This window comes from Centropristis striata, chromosome 12, assembly GCF_030273125.1.
Source record: "Centropristis striata isolate RG_2023a ecotype Rhode Island chromosome 12, C.striata_1.0, whole genome shotgun sequence".
Classification (NCBI taxonomy): Eukaryota; Metazoa; Chordata; class Actinopteri; order Perciformes; family Serranidae; genus Centropristis; species Centropristis striata.
Genome location: NC_081528.1, coordinates 19,035,742 through 19,058,611, shown reverse-complemented (window position 1 = coordinate 19,058,611; position 22,870 = coordinate 19,035,742). Strand labels below are relative to the sequence as shown.

Sequence of the window (22,870 nt, the reverse complement as noted above, 5' to 3'; positions counted from 1 at the left end):
TAAAATATTAAAAAAAATATATAGATGCACAGAGAGAGACGTTTTAGTTGTTCTCTGCTTCATTATTTGTCCAAAATTCGTCGCATCAACTGAGTTTTTATGATCTGAACTGTGAGATTCTGTTCAGTGAGGGGGGGTTCACAGACAACATGCATGTTAAATTTGGGGTCGCGACTCAAAAAGGTTGAGAACTACTGGTCCAGGGTATGGTAAATTACACAGCTATCTTTTTTTGCCGAGTATTTAAATAAGAAAGTCAATGAATGTCAGATTCCTGTTGGCTGAACAAGGGAGAGTTGACTGGGGTGTGGATTTTGAACATTAAAATATAGACTCATAAAGCAGACAATTTTTACGGCAGATTGCCACACAACATGGGCTACTGCAAGCAAAAGTGGCCCAAATCTGTTTTGTTTCTTTTGCTTATATGTATCTGTTTTTGTTTTGTTTTGTACAGTATGCAGCACAGATAACATGGAATCTAATTTTTTTTCAAATTTTTTTTTTTTCAAATCAGAACTGGGTCTCTTTGTGATCCTAAATCGGATATAGATCTGATGTTTTCCAATGCGACCTCGGGCTGAACAGTCATGTCGCATTTCACAGTGGTCACTATTCAGGACTGTAAGTTGACACGCAGTCTCATATGAACCACATTCATGAAATAATGTGAAACCCCCCCCCCCCCCCCCCCAATTTTTTTTTTTTTAAATAAAATAAAAAATAAATCTTCTGAATTGAGCATTAAGATTTACAGTGTGAATGTAGCAATGACTGTCTGAAATGAATTGCAGAACATGACTTTACTATTAGGATAAACTTGTTCCTCTTAAATTTTTTAGCATAACATAACAAGACATTGATGGCAAAGCCTTGTGAAAAGCGCTCTAACACATGCACAGTATGATCTTACGGCCTGATGGTGTCAATCTCAGCAGGACACCATCCTTTTATCTCACACATCTTGGTGGTGGAATTGAAGGGAACACATTTCCCTATCACAATTCCTGTGTAGAGAAAGAAAAGCTTTTATGAAAACTGATATTTTGAATAACTATGTTTAGTTATAGTTATTGACATGCATAAGTGCAATTATAGTTACAATTTTAAATGTATTCACATCAAATAGTGATATAATAAGAGAGAAAAAACAAAATATCTCACCATAACCTCCTGGCTTGTTGAGGTGTCTAGTGCAGTCACTGTCCTGGTTACAAATATTCTTCTTATCATTCTGAGTAAGACATAATCACACATAAACACACATTAAAATTGAATTAACAATGACAGTTTTTTCAGCAATTTAATTATGGTGTGGAATGAGCCTGGGGTACTTAAAGTAGGAACCCACAGAGCATCATCACCCAACTCAGCAATTCCTTTCAGGCCCATTACATGGAGATTTAAGAATCTTGGTTTTAGTTATGGCCACAACTTTACTGTTAATGAGCTGTCCCCTCAACTATAGCACATGACACAGAAATGCGGTGCCGCCCACCTTCCTACTGCTAAGTGCTGATTGCACTTAGATTTTATGAAAAGGCAGCTTTTTAAATAAATCAGACAACAGCATAAGTGTCTCTTGCGGAAGCCCTAAATGGCCATGCATTCATATATTTTTTTTCCCCTCCGTTTTCCCGAGATAACGAGATAATTATCTCGAGATCTGTAGTCCAGACCTAGACCTAGAAGTTAACACTGGCGTGAGACAACAGAAAGTCTAAAGGCCGGTGTTGTGTCCTTACTGGTTTCCACACTTACTGGTTGCCGTAGTAAGGGCATAAGAAAAACAGATGTTCCTAAGTTTCATTTTCACTATTTCAAAAGGAACATTGATCCACCTCAAAAGCAAATCTTTTGGAGAAGTTCTGCCACAGGATACATTTTATTTGTAACTTTAAATTGGAGCATCTTATCGAAACCTTAAATTTCCACAAAAATGTTGTAAATCCATAGACTTTCAAAATAAATCAAGTCAAACACAGTATTGACTCCTGGCAGAAAATGTTTTTCGGCATAGCTCTTCTTCAAAAGTTACTTTAATATACCAACAATAAGGCAGACAGTAGCCTACTCTCGGTACACGAGGTTATAGCAGGTTATTGGTTATCAGTTATTGAAATGTGACTTATTTTTTCAGCCGCATCGTTTCCTCCCCCGCCCCTCTCCGTCACCACTGTCCCTATCTGATGACGCAGGAGTCGGTGTTTACCATGGCGACTAGCTGCTAATTGATAGAAAAATGTGTGTTTTATAGCTGTAGGAACAGTCATAGTTTTGCGGGAAAAGTTGGAAGCTATTTCTTTCACAATGAACAATAGAACTTCTTATTTTTACGACCCAGACGTGGGCAACTTTCATTATGGTGAGTTGGGGTAGCGGAGGGAACAGGCCTACAAAGGGAAACGGTGCTAATGCAGAGCTAGCTATGCTACATGCTAATAACTCCAGGGTTGTGATTTTATATTTCGCATTTCAAACTCTTTCTGTGCATTTGGAAATATTTTGTGCAGGTTTTTCCACTGTTGCGCAATTTTATAATTAAGGCTACATTTTGCATTAATCCCAAAGTATCTGGTTTGTTCAGCGGTAGCTCTCTAACGTCTAAAGTTAAACTCTACTGTCATTATTTTTATATCTCCGTTATTCTCTGTTCCTGTCGATCTGTTCGCTCTCTGCCTGAGATTTCTAGTCCCTGCAGTAACTTTAACGCGTTAAAATGGTCAGTTTGCAGTAATTGCAGATTGTCATTATATTGAGACAGTTGGAGTAAAAATAATATCCCACCTTGTGCCAATTTCCGTCAGTTTGCACCGTAAACACAACGACATCTTAAATACTCATTAGAGAACATATAACAACCATAAGAATATTTAAAAGATAATAACATCATGCACACATATTGCACGTTCACTTAAAAGACAGAATATCTTGTATAACTGCACACTAGGCATAAAAATACCTGAAACGTCAATATTAAGTGTAAGTGTAAGTATTCCAGTGGTGGAAGAAGTATTCAGATCTCTAACTTCAGTAAAAGTACTAATACCACACTGTGGAATTACTTCACTACAAGTAAAAGTCCTGCATTCAAAACTTACTGAAGTAAAAGTACAAAAGTATCAGCATCAAAATGTACTTAAAGTATCAAAGTAAAAGTACTTACGCAGAATGGACCCACTCACCTTGTGTCATATATTCTAAATAATTAGATATTATTAGGCAAAAGATTTCGTAAAAAAAAATATTTTCACTTTTAATTTATCACATTATCATGTTTAATTGATCGTGTTTTTTTATGTTCAATCTCGACCTGAAAAGTAACTAAAATTGTCAGATAAATGTAGTGGAGTAAAAAGTACAATATTTACCTCAAAATGTAAAAAATACTCAAGTAAAGTACAAGTACCTTAAAAATTGTACTTAAGTACAGTACTTGAGTAAATGTACTTAGTTACTGTCCATCACTGGTGTATTGTAGCTTTTCACATTCCTATTTGTTGCAAGTTTGACGAATACAACCCTGTTCTCCTGTCTTTGGTGATGTTACTATAGTAATGCATCTGTCAGGCTGTTCAGTATTGTTGTAACATTCAGATGACTTATTTCATTATTGGGATTATGGAAGTGACTCTTTTACACTATGAATGCTTTAATTAAGTATGTGTACAGAAATGTTGAAAGAGTCCGTGTGATGCAGGTGCTGGCCACCCCATGAAGCCTCACCGTCTGTCTCTGACTCACAGTCTGGTGCTGCACTATGGACTCTACAAGAAGATGATGGTGAGCAGCACAGAGTGATGCTGTACAGGCTCAGACCCTGTTGATGCTTTTCTCTCTCACACAACATCTGCTCACTCGTTTGATTCCAAATTTAACCCTTGTGTTGTCTAATCTGTCTGTATGACCCACCCTCACTAAAACTCTTTAAATAAAGCAGCTTAATTGAATTTTAAAACCTAAATCTGTGTTGCATGAAGAATCAACCTGTCATCCATCACAAACTTACATATATATATCGGTTTTCCCTCTTACAATGCAGAAAATCTGGATCTAATCAGTGGAATCCACTCGTTTTTATCACAACACACGTCATAACTGGTTTACTATTTTACTGAAGTATTGCTGAAGGCACTGCATAGGTGTAAGCATCATTTTTTAGCAAGTGTGCATGCATACGTGCGCGCATGTTGGTGTACAGCTTTCATGGAATATGAACTAGGGCTGCAACTAACGATTATTTTCATTATTGATTAATCTGTCAATTATTTAAACGATTAATTAATTAGTTGTTTGGTCAATAAAATGTTGAAAAATATCAATCAGTGTTTCCCAAACCACAAGATGACGTCCTCAAATCTCTTGTTTTGTCCACAAACCAAAGAGATATTCAGTTTATTGTCATAAATGAACAAAGAAACCAGAAATATTCACATTGAAGAAGCTGAAATCAGAGAATTTGGACTTTTGTCTTTAAAAAACTGCTCAAACCAATTATTCGATTATCAAAATAGTTGACAATTTAATCATCGATTATTGTTCGATTAATCAAATAATTGTTGCAGCTCTAATATGAACAAAGGCAATGTTTTAGTTTCTCTCATGTTGGGGTCATTCTAGGAAAAGTCAACACAAGGGTTAAAGAAAATTAGGAATATAAAGTAATGCAACATTTAATACTGTACTTGATAAAATGTATCTTTTTTTTATTAGGTGTTTAAGCCATATAAAGCATCTCAGCACGACATGTGTCGGTTCCACTCTGAAGACTACATCGACTTCCTGCAGAAGGTCAGCCCCAACAACATGCAGGGCTTCACTAAGAGCCTCAACACGTTCAATGTCGGAGACGACTGGTGAGTACTACTGCTTCATGTTGTTGGTTTGTTCTCAAATGTTTAATGTGTTAAAGGTTTATGCCAGAGCATAAAGCATCCCCATGGTTTCATAGTCGTCAAATATGTTATTGTTTGTTTAATATTGCTTTATGTCAGCTTACATTAACTGCAGTTTCATCGTCAGGATGAAATGAAAATGTGGCTAAACTTTAACACTTTGACTTGTCAGTGCAAGCTATTTCAGTCTCAGTCACGTTAGATAGATTTTCATCTAGGCCTGTCATGATAACACATTTTTTAGGACGATATATTTTCCCAGAAACTACCATCATAAACTGTAGTATCCTTATATCGATCTCATCTTCATTTTATAACGATATTAGAGCATATTATGTACATCCTTTTCCATTTAATCTTAAGAATATTAAACATTGGCATTGAAATGTGGAAAAGAATTATTCTAATATCCTAGATAGATAAAACATGAATAAATAAACTACAACCAAAACAAATTAAAAAGGGCTTTCAGGCTCTGTTAACAAAAAAAAGAGATATATATTATTTATTATATTATATTTAGGCCCAGACTCGATTTAAAAAAAATGAATCTAATTAATTAGAGGCTTTGTAATGAATTAATTGAAATTAATCACATTTTAATCGCATATATATATTTGACCTGAGAAGTAATTTTTTTCACATGGATTTTTAGTGTATCATTGAATAATGACTGAATACATAAGCTTAAGCAACAAAAATATTGTTTATTTTTGTTCAAGTCCAACAGACCAGTGCAATTTTTGCCATTCAGTGTAGCAATAGCATATTTAGAAATATAGTACATTTCAGAAATTCAGGTAGCCTATAGGTAGGTAGACCTTCTGTAAACTATAATACTTTGTTTTTTTTAAGTAAAACACAATCCACGCTAGCTACCACATTAGCCGCTAGCTGCTATATGTTTAGCATTGAGGTGATACTTGAGGCTGGATGTGCTGCGGTGATATGTGAATTCCTTGTTGCATAGCAACACAACCATGCTCTTATCGACGCTTCCACCCATTGGTTTTTTGTAACTAAATGTCCCATCATCCACGGGGCCAACCAAAGCGCTCTCATCAGCTTCTTCCTTCATGTTCACTGTGGTTTGTTGTTGTCTGAACTCATGAACGCTAGTTGGTGCTCCAGTATAATCGGTCCGCCTGAAACTCATCCAGTGAGAAACGTTCCGCAGTGCAAAAATAAGTGCAATTAAAATGTGTCAATTTTTTTAACACGCTCATTTTTGTGTAATTAATTAATCTTAATTAACGTGTTAAAGTCCTGGCCCTAATTATATTATATTATGAATAACATATATACAGAAATATAGTTTGCAGCATTTCTTTAAACACAACACAAAAAAGCACAAAAAGTCGTGAGTGGCGTGGCTCCTTTAAGAGGTGCGAAACAAACATGCATATAAATGACAATATATTGAGTATACTATTGTGTCCATTTTATATATGGAACGATAAATCGATATCGTATTTATCATGACAGTTCTTTTTTCTAGTCCATCTTTTGTTATTATTTGCATACTGTGTGTATAAACGCGTGGTTGATGAGGTTGACTATCACTGTTATTAGACTAAACTGTCACTAAAATCTTTTCTGTCTTTTGTTTTTGCTTCAGTCCCGTGTTTCCAGGTCTTTTTGAGTTTTGCTCGAGATACACAGGAGCCTCCTTACAGGGAGCAACCCAGCTCAACCACAAGGTGAGACACACATGGTGACAGCAGAAGTCGTTGTTGCCACAGTGGAAATCTCTGCTCTGTGGCATTCAAGCATTTCCCCTCTCACAGGCTCTGATTTAGTGGAGGTTTCTTATTGCAGTCATGTTCACTTCCTGTCCTGCTGTAAAGCTGCTGAGCAGCTGCTGATTTAGCATGTGTGGGACAGATGATGCCTAAGTCAACAGATATAATTTAGATAGTTTTAACACTTCTTTGTTGAACTGAAACAGCAGCAACATGACTATGGTCCTGCTAGTAGACTGGTCAGAACCACATCCTTCTCTGAATATACCTGCACTCACCCTCTGTCTGAAATGCTCCGTTTTGGCACCTTTTCTAAATTATCTGTACTATTCTTATTGATCCCTTTTTTCAATACTAAAATAATGCTTTTTAACAGGCTTATAATTTATTTATACTTCTAATATAAATAAAAATTGTTTCTAGAGCAACAGCAGTGATGTTTTTGACATCAAAGTCACTATATAAAAATCTTAATTGTCAGTAAAAGAAATAATCTTACTGACATCACAGTACTGAAGTTAGGAAAGAATGAAGTGCACAAACATCTGTCAGTGTCCTCCACAGGCAGATACATTTACTAGAATTTGCCAGATTTTAAGATGCCTGGCAAACTAAGAAACAGGCAACGCAAGGACACTTTCTGTTTTACCTTGTTTATTATAACTGCTAGGGTCACACGGTGGTGTAGTGGTTAGCACTTCTGCCTCACAGCAAGAGTGTTGCTGGTTTGACTCCGGCCTGCAGCTCTTCTGTGTGGAGTTTGCATGTTCTCCCCGTCAGCGTGGGTTCTCACCAGGTACTCCGGCTTCCTCCCACAGTCCTAAAACATGCAGCTTAGGGTTAATTGCTTACTCTAAGTCAAGGTTATTATAGTTAATGAAAAATAACAAAATAACAAAAACTAGAATTGAAAAAACATTTTCGTTAACTGAAATAAAAATTAAAACAAGAGTTTTTTTAAAAAACGATAGCTAACTGAAACTGTATTTTGTAGTTCCAACACTAACTAAAATGATAGTGAAAATGTAGTTTGTCTTCGTCTTTGTCAACTTTTTTCATATGTAAACCTTTTTGGTTGATATGAAATCTATTTAATCTATCTGGTTTTATAACTTAATAAACTTATTAGGGCTGAGATGGATCAGACAAAGGAAATAAAGGCAACATTTATTGTGACCTTATTGAATCCGGCCCCCAGCAAATACCCCATTACAAAAAACTAAAACTTACACTTAAACTAATAAAAACTAAACTAAAACTAAGCATTTTCAAAAAATATAAACCAACTAGAAAATTTCCTCTGGGGAAATTCTGAAAGGGCCACGGGGGCTACTGCCAGTGTGTGTACATTATGATGAGATTCTTCAGAGATTTCAAACAATTAATACTAGTAATGTTATGATACTATATTATATACAAGGAGCACACCTACAACAAGCATTCCTTTTCAAGTATTTATTTATACAGCAACCTATGCCCTTTAACCTCAAAGTGTGTGTGTGTGTGTGTGTGTGTGTGTGTGTGTGTGTGTGTGTGTGTGTGTGTGTGTGTGTGTGTGTGTGTGTGTGTGTGTGTGTGTGTGTGTGTAACCTGTGTATCTGGAGGAGTGTGCGTGTATCTGTAATCACATCAAAGGCATTGGGGTCGACCAATCAGAGCAAAGCAATCAACGTAAATGAATAACGGGATTGATAAAAATCTATATGACCTATCGAAACGTGGATTAATACACCGATACACAAGACTTGTGTCTACTGTTTAAAGTTTAAATGGAGTCTCTAGGTGAAATTATGCCGGAGAAGTAGACGTTTATAAATCTCCAATTATTGTTCTTTTCGCTAATTTTTTTTCGGCCATCCCATTCACTTCAATGCAAAATTTTGGGCAGTTTTTCACGACTTATTTCGCGAAAAATTCGTATTCCGTAGAGAAACATAATAGCACACCGATCCCGATCAAACCACACGTTTTGATTTATAATTTGTAGCGGGACGAAATTGCGTCCGGAAGAGGAAGAAGAAAAAATCCACAGTATAACAATAGTGCTCGGTGCGATTGCCCCGTGGCCCTAATTAAAACTAGCAAACTCACTCTAAAAACGAATGAAAACTAACTGCATTTTAAAACAAAAAATCACAACAAAATTAAAACTAATGAAAAATCCCAAACTATTATAACCTTGCTCTAAATTGCCTGTAGGAGTGAATGAGAGCGTGATTGTCTGTCTCTATGTGTCAGCCCTGTGATAGTCTTTAGACCTGTCCAGGGTGTACCCGCCTCTCATCCAATGTCAGCTGGGATCAGCTCCAGCCCAGCACGACCCAAGTGCGGATAAACAGTTAAGGATAATGAGTGAATGAATGAATTATAGCAGCTAGCTATTAGTCTAGCTAATGTGCTGTACTTGTGTGAAACATTGCCACAGTGGATGAGAGGCTGCAGACAGAGCAGACTGAAGTATGGCAGCGTGACAGTGAATTACGCTAAAACAGTCAAAAGTAGATAAAAGATGAAAGAAGTGATGACATCAGAGCTTATCGATTTTGCTGTACTGTGCCTGATTTAATGTGTGAGTGTGTGTAAGAGCAGAACTCTGTACACCTCGTACTGGCACAGGCACCAAGAGGAAAATGAGACAGACGCTGACATTAATAGCTTAATTATCTTATTCTCCACTTTGGAAATCTAACTTCCAAGCTTTCAAAAGTGCTGACAGCAGAACTGATAACTCTGGACCTGTTTTTATTTTTTTTTAATTTTTTTTTTTTTTAACACATTTAGAAGTTGTTCCTGTTTCTGTTTCCAATCCTCAGTTTGTGGGTTGCTAGGCACCAGTGGTGGAAGAAGTATTCAGATCTCTTACTTCATTAAAAGTACTAATACCACACTATGATATTGCTCCACTTACTGAAGTAAAAGTGCAAAAGTATCAGCATCAAAATGTACTTAAAGTATCAAAAGTAAAAGTACTCGTTATGCAGAATGGACCCACTCAGATTGTTTTATATGTTCTAAATATATTATTACATTCTTTGTATTGGTGCTTTTATGAAAGCAGTGTTTTAATTTTGTATATGTATGTATAGGGCTCATTTTAACTATTTAATACACTGTTGAGTTTAAAATGTATAATACATGTTAACTGATCATGTTTTTATGTTAAATCTTTACCTGTAAAGTAAATAAAGCTGTCAGCTAAATGTAGTGAAGTAGAAGTATAAAGTTGCATAAAATGGAAATACTCAAGTTAAGTACAAGTACCTCCAAATTGTACTTAAGAACAGTGCTTGAATAAATGTACTTGGTTACTTTCCACCACTGGTAGGCCCTCCACATACCCAGCTGTAAATGGTAAATGGACAACATTTATATGTTTTTTTTCTAGGGCTGGGGTCGATTAGAAAAATTAATCTTATTAAGTAGAGGCTTTGTAATTAATTAATCGAAATTAATCGCATTTTAATCGCATATAAATATTTGACCTGAGAACAGTGACAAGTAATTTTTCACATCGGTTTTTAGTATACCATTGAATAATGACTGAATACATAAGCTTAAGCAACAAAAATATTGTTTATTTTTGTTCAAGTCCAACAGACTAGTGCATTTTTTGCCATTAAGTGTAGCAATAGCATATTTAGAAATATAGTACATTACATACAATACAATACAATACATTTCAGAAATTCAGGTAGCCTATAGGTAGACCTTCTGTAAACTATTTTTTTTATTTGTTTTGTTGTGACACAGTTCCTTTAATTGATTATCTTTGCAGAAAATGTTAAGAGTGGACTGTTACACCTGAATAGATGATCTTTGAAAAAATGTCTAAAGAAAACCCTAGAGTGCGCTGTCTTGTGAATCGTAGAAGATCTTTGTACCTGTTGTCTGCAACATGCTCCTGTAAAGGAACCTAGCTTTTAAGTAAATAAAGTTGCCAAGAGAGAAGACTTTGAGTCATCATTGCAAGGGTGCAACACATGCTCTTACCAACGCTTCCATCCGTTGTTTTTTTGTAACAAAATGTCCCATCATCCACTGGGCCAACCAAAGCAGTCTCATCAGCTTCTTCCTTCATGTTCACTGTGGTTTGTTGTTGTCTGAACTCATGAATGCTAGTTGGTGCTCCAGTATAATCGGTCCGCCTGAAACTCATCCAGTGAGAAACGTTCCACGGTGCAAAATTTATGTGTAATTAATTAATCTTAATTAACGTGTTAAAGTCCCGGCCCTAGTCATGCAAGGTGCCACCTGCTCATCAATAAGTCACAGATGTGAGCAATGTGATCAGGATCTTGCCCAAGGATGCTTCAACATGTGGACTGCCTTGGTTGAACCACTAATAGTGATTCTACTTTGTTTTCCAGATCTGTGACATCGCCATCAACTGGGCCGGTGGTTTGCATCACGCCAAGAAGTTTGAGGTCAGAACAACTTTGTATACTGTTGTTATTTCTTTGTACTAAATTAAGCTGTGAATGGCTAAAGACTAAACTATTTTTCTGTGTCTGCAGGCATCTGGCTTTTGTTACGTCAATGACATCGTCATCAGTATACTGGAGCTACTTAAGTAGGTGGAGCCTGAAGAACATTCACTGTGTGTGTGTGCGGAGTCTGTTTCTCTCTTTATAACTCTGTGTGTGTGTGTGTGTGTGTGTGTGTGTGTGTGTGTGTGTCACAGATACCACCCGAGGGTTCTGTACATCGACATAGACATTCACCATGGCGACGGCGTGCAGGAAGCCTTTTACCTGACCGACCGTGTCATGACGGTGTCCTTCCACAAATATGGGAACTACTTTTTTCCAGGAACAGGTATGAGTAGGTTTGAAAAAAACATTCTCTAGTTACCTCAGAGGAAAAACATCTCTCTGTATCAAAAAAACTGCTATAAAATTATATAGAAATATTTTTTTCACTTTACTGATCAGTCCTGAATATAACAAATACTCATAATGCAACCATTGCTATGAGAAACAGTACAAAAATATTTTCCGTTTACTAAATGCAAGTGGATTTTTATTTTGTATTTCACTTTTCATGGTTGGTGATGTGTCAGTTAGGACCTGACAATAAGGGATTTTTTTAGACTAATGTTGAAAAATTCACTGATTAGCGATATGATGACTTATATACTGAACTCATGAAAATAGACCTTTTCTTTGAGGAATGTGTGCGGATTTTGCACTGATGTGACAATGCAAAGGCACTCAGAAGGCTATCTTTAACAGCTAACTTTATTAAAAATGATATAATATTATTATAAATCATACAAAGAGGAAAGAACATTTTATTTGTTTAGCGCTCTGCTGGAAAAAACTATGTGACTGGTTAGAGTGAATTTTTATTTAAAAAAATTATAGTGATGTGCCAATGAAGCCTCATGAACCATTGTCTTTATTTTCTGAGTCCACTAGATGGAGCTCTTGATTTATAGAAATAGGCTCAAACAATGGTAATTGAGTGTGTTTTTAGCTCTTGGTTGAACAGAGACCTCCATCTAGTGGAGTCAGAACATTAAGAAAATGGTTAATGAGGCTTCATTGGGACATCACTACAAAATAGAAGTAACTATTAGAGGTGTGAATCAGCGCATCGGCTCCGTGATACGATTTGATCCCGATACTTGAGTCACGATACAATATTATTGCGATTTTAAGCATTTTGCAATATGGTGAAAATAAAGAAAATGGTTCATGAGACTTCATTGGCACAAGTTGGGGTTCAGTATCTTGCTCAAGGATACTTCGACATGTAGGCTGCCATGGTCAGGGATCGAACCACCAACCCTACGATCAGAAGACGACCCACTCTACCAACTGAGCCACAGCCACACAAAAATTATCATTCCATGTGCTGTTCTCTCACACATAGGACATTCCCAAGCATTAAACATTCCAAAATGTGCATGTTAGCTCATTATATAAGACAAATTATGTATTCTGAGCTGCTAGAATGCAGCATGTTATTACTAGTGATGTGCCAATGAAGCCTCATGAACCATTTTCTTTATTTTCTGACTCCACTAGATGGCACTCTCGTTCAACCAAGAGCTAAAAGCACACTCAATTACCAATGGTTGAACCTTTTTCTATAAACCAAGAGCGCCATCTAGTGGCCTCAGAAAATAAAGAAAATGGTTCATGAGGCTTCATTGGTACATCAGTAGTTATTACTGAGTTGTCCCTCTATAGGTGTGCATTAATACAGTGTGTGTGTGTGTGTGTGTGTGTGTGTGTGTGTGTGTGTGTGTGTGTGTGTGTGTGTGTGTGTGTGTGTGTGTGTGTGTGTGTGTGTGTGTGTGTGTGTGTGTGTGTGTGTGTGTGTGTGTGTGTGTTGCAGGTGACATGTATGAGGTGGGAGCAGAGAGCGGCCGGTACTACTGCCTCAACGTTCCTCTGAGAGACGGCATCGACGACCAGAGTGAGTTCACTTCCTGCACACATTTCACTATTAAAATGTAACACATGTTGTTAGAAAATAACACATTCATACTGCTGTGAACTTCATCAGTCACCATCTGTGTGTGTGTGTGTGTGTGTGTGTGTGTGTGTTTCAGGCTACAGGCAGCTGTTCCAGCCTGTTATTAAACAGGTGGTGGATTTCTACCAGCCGACCTGCATCGTCCTGCAGGTCAGTGTGCAGCTCTGAATCTCTAATGCTCATTACATCTGTTTAATTAACACTTGTCATCTCAGCTAATGGATCACGGCTCATTTAGTGTGTGTGTGTGTGTGTGTGTGTGTGTGTGTGTGAGAGAGAAAACAGCAGATGTTTCAGTGTGATCAGGGCCAATCAGGTTGTAAGGGTGATGGAGACATTTTTAATGGTGTGTGTTGTTTCCTTCCAGTGTGGAGCAGATTCTCTGGGCTGTGACAGACTGGGCTGCTTCAACCTCAGCATACGAGGACACGGGTGAGACTGAATAAACCTCTGCTGCTTTTGATCAGGGACCTGCATCATTAAGTGTCATTAACACGCAAGGACATGGTGATAAAGCTGTGGGAAAACTGGGTTAAATGCACTGCTGGAATGTAACTAAGTACATTTACTCAACTACTGGACTTAAGTACAATTGTGAGCTACTTGTACTTTACTTGAGTATAACTTTAGACTCCACTACATTTGAAGGTAAATTTTGTCCTTTCTACTTCACAACATTTAGCTGACAGCTTTAGTTACTTTTCACAAGACAATCATGACTTTAAGTGATAAAATGTTTGTTTTTAATCAAACCTCTTCAAACTTCTACTTCACTATATTTTAGAGGCAAATATTATACTTTTTACTCCACTACATTTAGCTGACACTTACTTACTTTTCAGGTCAAGATTTAACATTGAACAACAAAAATGCAATCCATTTGCAAGGATTAATCATGTTTATAAATTCAAACACATCAAAATATATTAAGTAGTTAAAATCAACCCTACGTTGAGAACAGCAACATGCTGCTTACATAAATGCATCAAACGTAATAATCCAAAATATATTTGGAACACACATAATGACCTGAGTGGGTCCATTCTGCATAGCGAGTACTTTTACTTTTGGTACTTTAAGTATATTTTATGCTGATACTTTTATACTTCAGTCAGTTTTGAATGCAGGACTTGTAGTGGAGTAATTTTACAGTGTTTACTGAAGTAAGAGATCTGAATACTTGTTCCTCCACTGATTAAATGGGATATTCAACAATACTGTATAATCACATGTCTAGAACAAAAAAGGAAACAATTAGAATAATTCACAAATATTAAAATAAAGGCATGGTAAATGCAGGAATTATTCTATACTTCTCTAGTAGAGAGTGTGGCCCTCTCTCAAACCATCCTCACCTTACCCACTTCCACTCTGTTTGCATGTTCACACCACGACCACAAAGTGCCATCACACACCAGTTAGAGGTGGAAGTGGAAGTGTGTCATGATACCAGTGGTGGAAAAAGTCTTCAGATACACGTTTTTAGAATACGTTTTGACAGAAGTATCACAATTTTAGCTTAGTTTTCGTTGACTTTTTCCTATGGAAACATTTCTAAAAGTTCAAATTTCTTTCGGTGTATCATTTGGCGATCTTTTAAAGAAATCATGAGTTTCAATCCCATCCTTGTGTTCATAGGGTTAATATTATATCAATCAATCAGACTTTATTTGTATAGTACTTTTCATAAAAGAAAGATGTAACACAAAGTGCTTCACATAAAAACAGGAGAAAGTAATAATGAATGAAAATAACAAAACATATAAACAAGAAACACCCATTGTTTTAGTGTGTTTATTCATCTTCAGTTTCCAACTGAAGAAATATGTTTTCAGGGTTCATGTCAGTGTTTTTGTCTGGGCAAATGAGTCAGAAATCTACTTGCCCAAAGTCCATACTGGAAACCCAAAGTTCAAAGTTAAGCCGAACGATAGCTGACTAACCCACTAATGTCACTGTGTGGTCCAGAACTCATTCTTCTGTTTCTGCCTCTGATTAACACCATGTGGCACAAACATCTCAGCTATTTTTATGTCTTCAGTGACATATGTGTCTTTTTTTTAAGTAGTTTGACCAGTTTTACAGTGTATACATCCTCTGTATGCACAGTGCCAACATGTTACATTTACAGTTTATAATGATAGGCATGTTGTAACTTAACGTTAACTGTGTGTGTGTGTGTGTGTGTGTGTGTGTGTGTGTGTGTGTGTGTGTGTGTGTGTGTGTGTGTGTGTGTGTGTGTCAGTGAGTGTGTGGAGTTTGTAAAGAGTTTTAAGATTCCTCTGCTGGTGCTGGGAGGAGGAGGGTACACAGTGAGGAACGTGGCTCGCTGCTGGTGAGTTTGGTTCTGGTTAAGCAATATGTGGAGCTGATGAGGTCACGTGTTGTGAATTAATGTGTGTTTTGTTGTGATGTAGGACCTTTGAGACGTCTCTGCTGCTGGATGAATCCATCAGTGATGAGCTGCCTTACAGCGGTCAGTTCTACTTAGATATTATAAACCTCATGATTTAAATGATAATGAATGTATCCACACTGCACCCCAATGCATTTCTTTTCTTGTTTCCCAAAATGGCTTCAGTACAAGAGTTCTGTTCTGTTTTTATTGAGCATTTTTAATCTTTAGCGCCATCTGTTGGATTTTACATATACATTTTCACACATATTTTCTGTAGTAGTTCTGGCCGTGTTATGCTCTAATAGCATTTTTAGGCATTTTAAAATTTGACTTTTTGACAAAAATCCACATGCTATAGTGTAACTTTTTTTCAGGGGGTCATTTTTTTGACATCCCATAATATGGTGGGGTTTTTTTGCTACTTTTTGGACCAACTATACTACTACATGTATCAACAGAGTATAATTGGGCCATCTCTAGAATTTTTAGGCATTTTGAAATTTGACTATTTCTGACAAAGATCGGCATACTATACTGCCCTACAAATTCTAACTGCAGTAACTACTGGTTGAAATTGAGTTATAACTAAAAATGAACTCCTTGATGTCTGTTTGATCTTGTGACGAAGTTTTAGATTTCAATTTAGCTTTATTTCAGAGAAATAATGATATAAAAATTGCAGTAACTACAAACTCCAGAAAAAAGTGAGATACAATTATATTAAGACTAATTTATAACATTACTTTATAATATTATGTCTAAAATACATAAATCTTTGAATAGAGTTATTAAACACTTAAATACACTTATAACAAAATCAATTTGAAAAAGTTGATTTGCTGAAAACATAATATAAAAACTGAAAGAAGACAACAACATTGTAGTAACTGAACTCTGTTTTTGCTTTACTATTAGAACCTTTTTCAGCAAAACCAGAGTGCAGTAACTACATTTTTGGGGTCAAAGGTCAAATATTTGTAATGATTTTTGAGCATATAAATGACATCATCAGTACATAGAAATAAGTGTCATATCACTACCTACCTATAACCAATTTGGCTGGCCAGTTAAAAAACATTAAAACACTTTTCTCAGTTTTACCCTTTGTGCAGTTACTGCAGTTAGACTTTGTAGGACAGAACAGTATGACTTTTTACTGAGGGGGTCATTTTTGAACATCCCATAATATGGTGTTTTTCTGTTATTTCTGGCCATAATCTGCTCTAATATGTACCAACATACTATAATAAGACCATTTGAAGAATTTTTAGGCATTTCAAAATTTAACCATTTTTGACAAAAATCAACCTATTATGGTATGACTCGTTTTTCAGGGGGTCATTTTTGGACATCCCATAATATGTTTATTTTCTGTAATTTCTGGACATATTATGCTCTTATATGTACCAACAGTAGGGTTGTCAAAAGTATCGATACTCAAAAAAGTATCGATACTAAAACGTTGTATCCGGATACGATACTCAATTTCAAAAGTATCGATGAAAATTGTTATTTTCTCTCGAAGTCCCAGAATGAAGCAGAGAAAAGTCGACTTGTCAAGCTTGCCTAATATTTTGCACAGCATACAAAATATTGTTCTAATTGTTATTGTATTTTTTTTTTTTTTACCTCAGACCTGAAGCTTGTTATCATAGTTGCAGTTTCTTTTTGCACAACTGTTTTTTATTATAAATATTTAACCTATAGTTCTATTAATTTTTACATGTTGCATTTTTCTTGTTGTTAAAAATATTTCTGTTAAATTTTGGGGTCTTTGTTTTTATCCTTGTGGTATCGAAAATGGTATCGAGTATTGAATATTTTCCTTAGTATCGGTATCGAGTTGAAAATCTTAGTATCGTGACAACCCTAATCAACAGACTATAATTGTGTATCTTTGTTATGACTTTTTTTTTGGAAGAGCAGTGATTTTACATATGGGTTCAAACCTGCCTGAATTCTCGCTCCTGTTTCCATCCTCTGCAGAGTATTTTGAGTACTTTGCTCCAGACTTCACGCTGCATCCTGACGTCAGCACCAGGATAGAGAACCAGAACTCCAGACAGGTGACCCCTCACCCCACATTAGAGTGACAGTTTGACATGAAGGTGATGAATCCCTCTAACTGTGTGCGTGCTGTCTGTCTCAGTACTTGGAGCAGATCCGTCAGACCGTGTTCGAGAACCTGAAGATGTTGAACCACGCGCCCAGCGTCCAGATCCACGACGTTCCGTCCGACATGCTGAGCTACGAACGCACCGACGAGCCGGACCCTGACGAGAGGGGGGGCGAAGAACCCTACACCAGGTCAGTCCTCCTGCAGGGGCTGGACATGTATTAACCCTTTAACTCGTTGATTTGGTGGTATTAGAGGAGAAAAATGTGCATCAAAAAAAAGCAAAAATATTTTCACCTTTCTCGGTTAAATATTTGATCAGTCCTTCACTTCAGATTATAACTACCAAAAAAAACATACATTTTATAGAATTTAAACCCTTTAAATGCCAGGTAGTATACATAATAGAAAAATTACTTAAATTATTTCTGTATACTAGGGGGGGTTTCTTTTACAGTCAATGATTCACAACCTCAACGATTTTAATGCAGTTTATTTTTTTATGCAGCGTATTCCACTCAGAAAGTTTCAACTTTGGTCCTGATATATATGATATAGAAATTGTATATCAAATATTTTTAGATATTCAGAACAGTTTTTTTAATTTCATTCAGTAAAAGTAGAAAACTATACTATTATTATTAAGTTTGTTTTTCTTTTTTTTTTCTTTTACTGAATTAAATTTTGAACCAAATTTAATCATAATCACAACCAGCAAATATTAATTCATTTTCAGAATTTTAAACCTTTTTTATAAGAAATAACTCCAACATTAAAGTATGCAAGTATTTCCTATAAACTCTGCAGTGCTCCATAATACAGCAGCAATAACTGGGGAAACCTAGCCTGGGTATACCCATACTGCCTTGCACGCTCGAATTTCATTTCGAACCTCCACGCAGTCTGGCAACCAGGGCCGTTTCTTAGCCCTGTTTTAGGGATCCAATCACAGAACGGGGAGGGAAGGCAAGACGATGACGCGTACTACTCGGCAGACGGAAGCTTGTAGTTTTGTAGTTTTCTTACAGATCCAACATGGCTGCTGCAGACGCGAAACTCTTTAGCTGTAGACACCGTTTTAAATAGTTTAGAGCGAAAGTTGTTTTTAAAAGAAGAACAACGTTTGACTTTAAACTCCTGTTTCACCACTAAAAAGGATGTTTTAGCCTTGCTTCTGACTGGATTTGGGAAAAGTCTAATCTACTAATCTACCAACTAGCGCTGCTAATAGCCCCGCTATTAGCCCCGCTATTAGCGCCGCCAATAGCCCCGCTACTAGCGACGGCAATAGCCCCGCTACCGTAACGCCGGTGATCTGGCTACGAGCCGGGGGACAGCGGAGCCGCCGAGAGACCCGCAGCAGCTTGTTTATTGTCCATAAAATCAGTGGATGTGTGTGGCTGAATGACATGAGGGGGAAATAAGCGGGAAAATAAATAATCTTGCAGAAAGCGAGAACTGGAGAAGCAAAGCAGCAAGCAACACTCTCTCACAGACACACACACAACAAACATCAATTTCTGTCGCTCTACTACGTCATCTGGTATAACTGATACAATTGGCTAAGAGCTACCAACAGACGCTTTTGATAGACATTCTAAGCGCCCAATAAACGGCTCTGGAGGATCGTAAACCACACCTCCTCTATGGAGAAATGAACGGCTGGTTTCCGGACTAATCACAAATGAGATTAGTCTGGTGTTAGCCAGGCTAGGGGAAACCAGGAAAATAGTGTAAGTTCCCCATATGGCAAACATGAGAAAATGTTTTTTTGAAAAAAACTACAATTCTGAAGGCAGAGCTCGAGATTGAAAATCTAGTAAACACCATAATGAAATTATGTTGGGGTTAAATGGGTTTTTTATGAGTTTTCAATTGGACATTTTTTTTCTCCTTAAGAGCCTGAGTCTCACAGTGGTTAAATGTTACAGTAATGATAGAATTGTTTGCATTAAAATATGTTTATTTTAAGTTATAAATACATTGCTACCCTTGAGCATATTTAAGTGCTTGCCAAAAGAAAAAAAAGAAGAAGAAAAACTTTAGTTGTTTTTTAAATTAAAAAATGTGTTAGGGTAATAAATTTTGCTCACAGTGTCTCTAAAAATGTCAGAAAATACCTTAAAATGTTTTAAATAGATTATAAATTCATATTAAACAGTGACTTTAGATCGTATATGTTTTAATGGGTCAAAGAAAATATGTATTCAATGCCCTTGGATTTTTGCTATGAGCTATACCATGTTCATGAGAATCACCAATCTAGTGGGCTCAGAAAATAGTTTGAGTCTTCATTGGCCCATCACTACCATATTGCATTAACAGAAAAAAACATGATTAAAATAATAAATCCAAAATATTTCCTACAGTTAAAATATTTGACTACTTTACCATTCTCTGAAATGTTTCTAGCCTTCAGTACTTCCTGTGTATAACTGGCTGTCATCATGTCTCTCCTTCAGGCCGGAGGCAGCCAACGAGTTCTACGATGGCGACCACGACAACGACAAAGAGAGCGACGTAGAAATTTGACCTACGTGGAAGAAAGGAGTGGAGCTTCTTCCTCATAGCTGTCTGTTTGCCTCAGCTGCCGCCTGCAAACATCACGTCGTCCCTGTAGATTGAACAGAATCTCTGGAAAGGACTGAAAAGACTTTTTACTCTGTAGGTTCCCACAGACACAGTAACAGACGTGATGTTAGCCCCAGAGCCTTGGATATAATGTCACTGAGTTCACCTTCACACAGCAGTGTTTTCATTTCTATTTGGGGTTGTCAGACAGACTGAGCCCAAATGACATATACTATAATAATGCTGGAAACTAGTGATGTGCCAATGAAGCCTCATGAACCATTTTTTTTAATTTTCTGAGCCCACTAGATGGATCTCTTAGGTTTATAGAAAATGATCAAGAAATGGTAGTTGAGTGCAAAGATATATATCTATATAAATACTAGATGGCTCAAACACGCTGTTAGCCAATGGAGACCGGCGTCCTCGCATGGCGGCCATCTTGCCACAGGCAGCTCACCCACTCATAACAAAGTAAAAGTCTACGGTGCATGTAGCATTTAAATAACCAGAGATTGATTCATTTTAAACCCAACGGTTTGGTTTGTTATAAACCTCAGAGTTGGAGTTATGTTCCTGCATACTCAAGAATAATTTTAACCATGGACTTTCATAAATAAACATTAAGCAGATAGGTAGAGCAATAGCTATAGGCCTAAACACATATGGTAGTTATGTTCAATAATTTATATATAAAACATTTAATCATGACATAACTACCACTCTGAGGTTTATAACAAACCAAACCGTTTGAAAACCGGGTTAAAATTAAACAATCTCTGGTTATTTAAATGCTACATGCATCTTAGACTTTGATGTTATGAGTGGGTGAGCTGCCTGTGGCAAGATGGCCGCCGTATAGGGACGCTGGTGTCTCAGCCTCGAGCCATCTAGCCTTTCCTATAGATATCTATGATCGAGTGTGCTTTCAGCTCTTTGTTGAACAGAGAGCTCCATCTAGTGGCTCAGAAAATAAAGAAAATGGTTCTTGAGGCTTCACTGGCACACCACTACTACTAATACACAGTCATTTAAATTACAGGATATGATGTTACTTCTTTTGTTAATTTACAGTGAAAACAAGTATCAGGACTCAAACTTTATCCGATTTTCTTAACGTCCAACGTCTAGATTTTGATAAATCCATTTTTTTTCCTTTACATTTTTTACACTTATCTTATTCATGTTGTTGTAGTAATTGAATATATATGTTTTTTTGATAAAAGGAACTTATCATCTACAACAAATTTCACAAGTATTTTAATCAAACTTGTAAGCAGCGGTTTGTTTGGGTTTTGGACACAGCCTAATGTATGCTCTCCAACACATGAAGGGGAACCAACAATGCTATCCCTTGAGATTTAAGAATAGTTAGTTTGGAGACCAGACCAGACACGTGAGAAGCTGTTCCAGTGCCTGCCATGATACATTAGTCACACATGAGCCAGTTCAGATGTTTAAAAAAATACCTAGACCGAATCTTTAGGGAACAAATTATTAATGATGTACCAATGAAGACTCATGAACCATTTTCTTTATTTTCTGAGCCCACTAGATGGCACCCTTGGTTTATTGAAAAAGGCTCAAGCAATGGTAATCAAATGTGTTTTCAGCCCTTTGAACAGAGAGCTCCGTCTAGTGGAGTAAGAACATTAAGAAAATGGTTCATGAGGCTTCATTGGTACATCACTACAAATTATTCCAACCATTGTTTTAGTTCAACTCCTGTCTTATTTTACACTCCCATTTTTAAAACCCAACATTAATCATGTGCCTTACAGCTCAAAACAAGCAGACTTGGGTATAGGGCTGGGCACTTTCACATCTTCACTTTCAACTGGACTTCAGCTGATCCAAACAGGAGCCATTCATTCCTTTCTCTGCTCATTACTGTATATATACGTATAAATGTATGGACTGTGAGTGTGTTCATGATGTAGAAGAGGACGACAGCGGTGTCCTCTTTTAGACACAAACACGTTTTATGTGAGTTTTGATATTGTTGTCTACTTTTGTTTTTAATAAAAAAAAAAAACATTGAATCAATTTAATTGTATTGTAAGTATTGTAAAGACTTTTTCAAGTAGCGCCACCAGAGGGCGACATGATGCCAGTGATGGTGAAAGTGAGTGTACAAGGTTTGGGTCAGTGCTAAAACTATTAAAAAAGCACAGCAGGAGGTGAAGCCAAGGTAACATAACTTTATTCCTCATTCATCCAGTGATATGCAGAACTTACACAACAAACAATACTTAGAATACACACTACTACCTGCAGTTTACAGTCTCAACAACTATTCTGGTGCTTAAAGCAAATCCAATGTTTAACCCTGTTTGATCCAAACATAATGACAAACTGTAGAAGTAGTTGTGAGTGAGAGGCAGTTTGTGTTTTAATGCAGCATTTGTGTTTATCCTATTCTTGTGATTGAGTAGACTGAACTGAGGCCACACAGGGTTAAATATCAGATTTTCTGTTTGCATGCAGATCCAGCCAAAAAATCCCAGGTTTTTGTAAAATAACTTCTTGGCTGACAGTAATAAGCAGTTCCAAAGTAAGCGGGCAAATCAAGCCTCGTTTTTTTATGTAAGGCTGATCAGAAATGGAGAGTTTGGCAAGTCTGGCCACAGGCTGCCACTGATACTGATTTTTCAACTGAACATAC

The 22,870-nt window shown here is 36.8% G+C and overlaps 1 protein-coding gene and 1 long non-coding RNA gene across 2 annotated transcripts; one reads left to right on the top strand and one right to left on the bottom strand.

Moving 5' to 3' along the window:
• Positions 1 to 726: 726 nt before the first annotated feature.
• LOC131981616 (uncharacterized) lies at positions 727 to 2,866 on the bottom strand. Its single transcript, XR_009395316.1, has 3 exons — positions 2,788 to 2,866; positions 1,165 to 1,234; positions 727 to 1,007 (listed from the first exon to the last, which is right to left on the bottom strand). It is a non-coding gene; the product is annotated as an uncharacterized LOC131981616 (long non-coding RNA).
• hdac3 (histone deacetylase 3) lies at positions 2,139 to 21,465 on the top strand. Its single transcript, XM_059345998.1, has 15 exons — positions 2,139 to 2,365; positions 3,701 to 3,783; positions 4,714 to 4,856; positions 6,514 to 6,595; positions 11,005 to 11,061; positions 11,152 to 11,207; positions 11,319 to 11,452; positions 12,980 to 13,060; positions 13,197 to 13,270; positions 13,488 to 13,552; positions 15,366 to 15,455; positions 15,538 to 15,596; positions 17,505 to 17,584; positions 17,668 to 17,825; positions 20,097 to 21,465. Exons 1-15 carry the CDS (start codon positions 2,311 to 2,313, stop codon positions 20,164 to 20,166), a joined length of 1,287 nt encoding a protein of 428 aa, XP_059201981.1. The 5' UTR covers positions 2,139 to 2,310; the 3' UTR covers positions 20,167 to 21,465.
• The last annotated feature ends 1,405 nt before the right edge of the window (positions 21,466 to 22,870 follow it).

Bases quoted from the DNA above. Each gene is read 5' to 3' on its own strand.
- hdac3 (XM_059345998.1), top strand. From the start codon at position 2,311: ATGAACAATAGAACTTCTTATTTTTACGACCCAGACGTGGGCAACTTT. The intron at 2,366-3,700 runs GTGAGTTGGGGT...CGTGTGATGCAG, and splicing joins CGTGGGCAACTTTCATTATG to GTGCTGGCCACCCCATGAAG. The intron at 4,857-6,513 runs GTGAGTACTACT...TTTTTGCTTCAG, and splicing joins TTCAATGTCGGAGACGACTG to TCCCGTGTTTCCAGGTCTTT.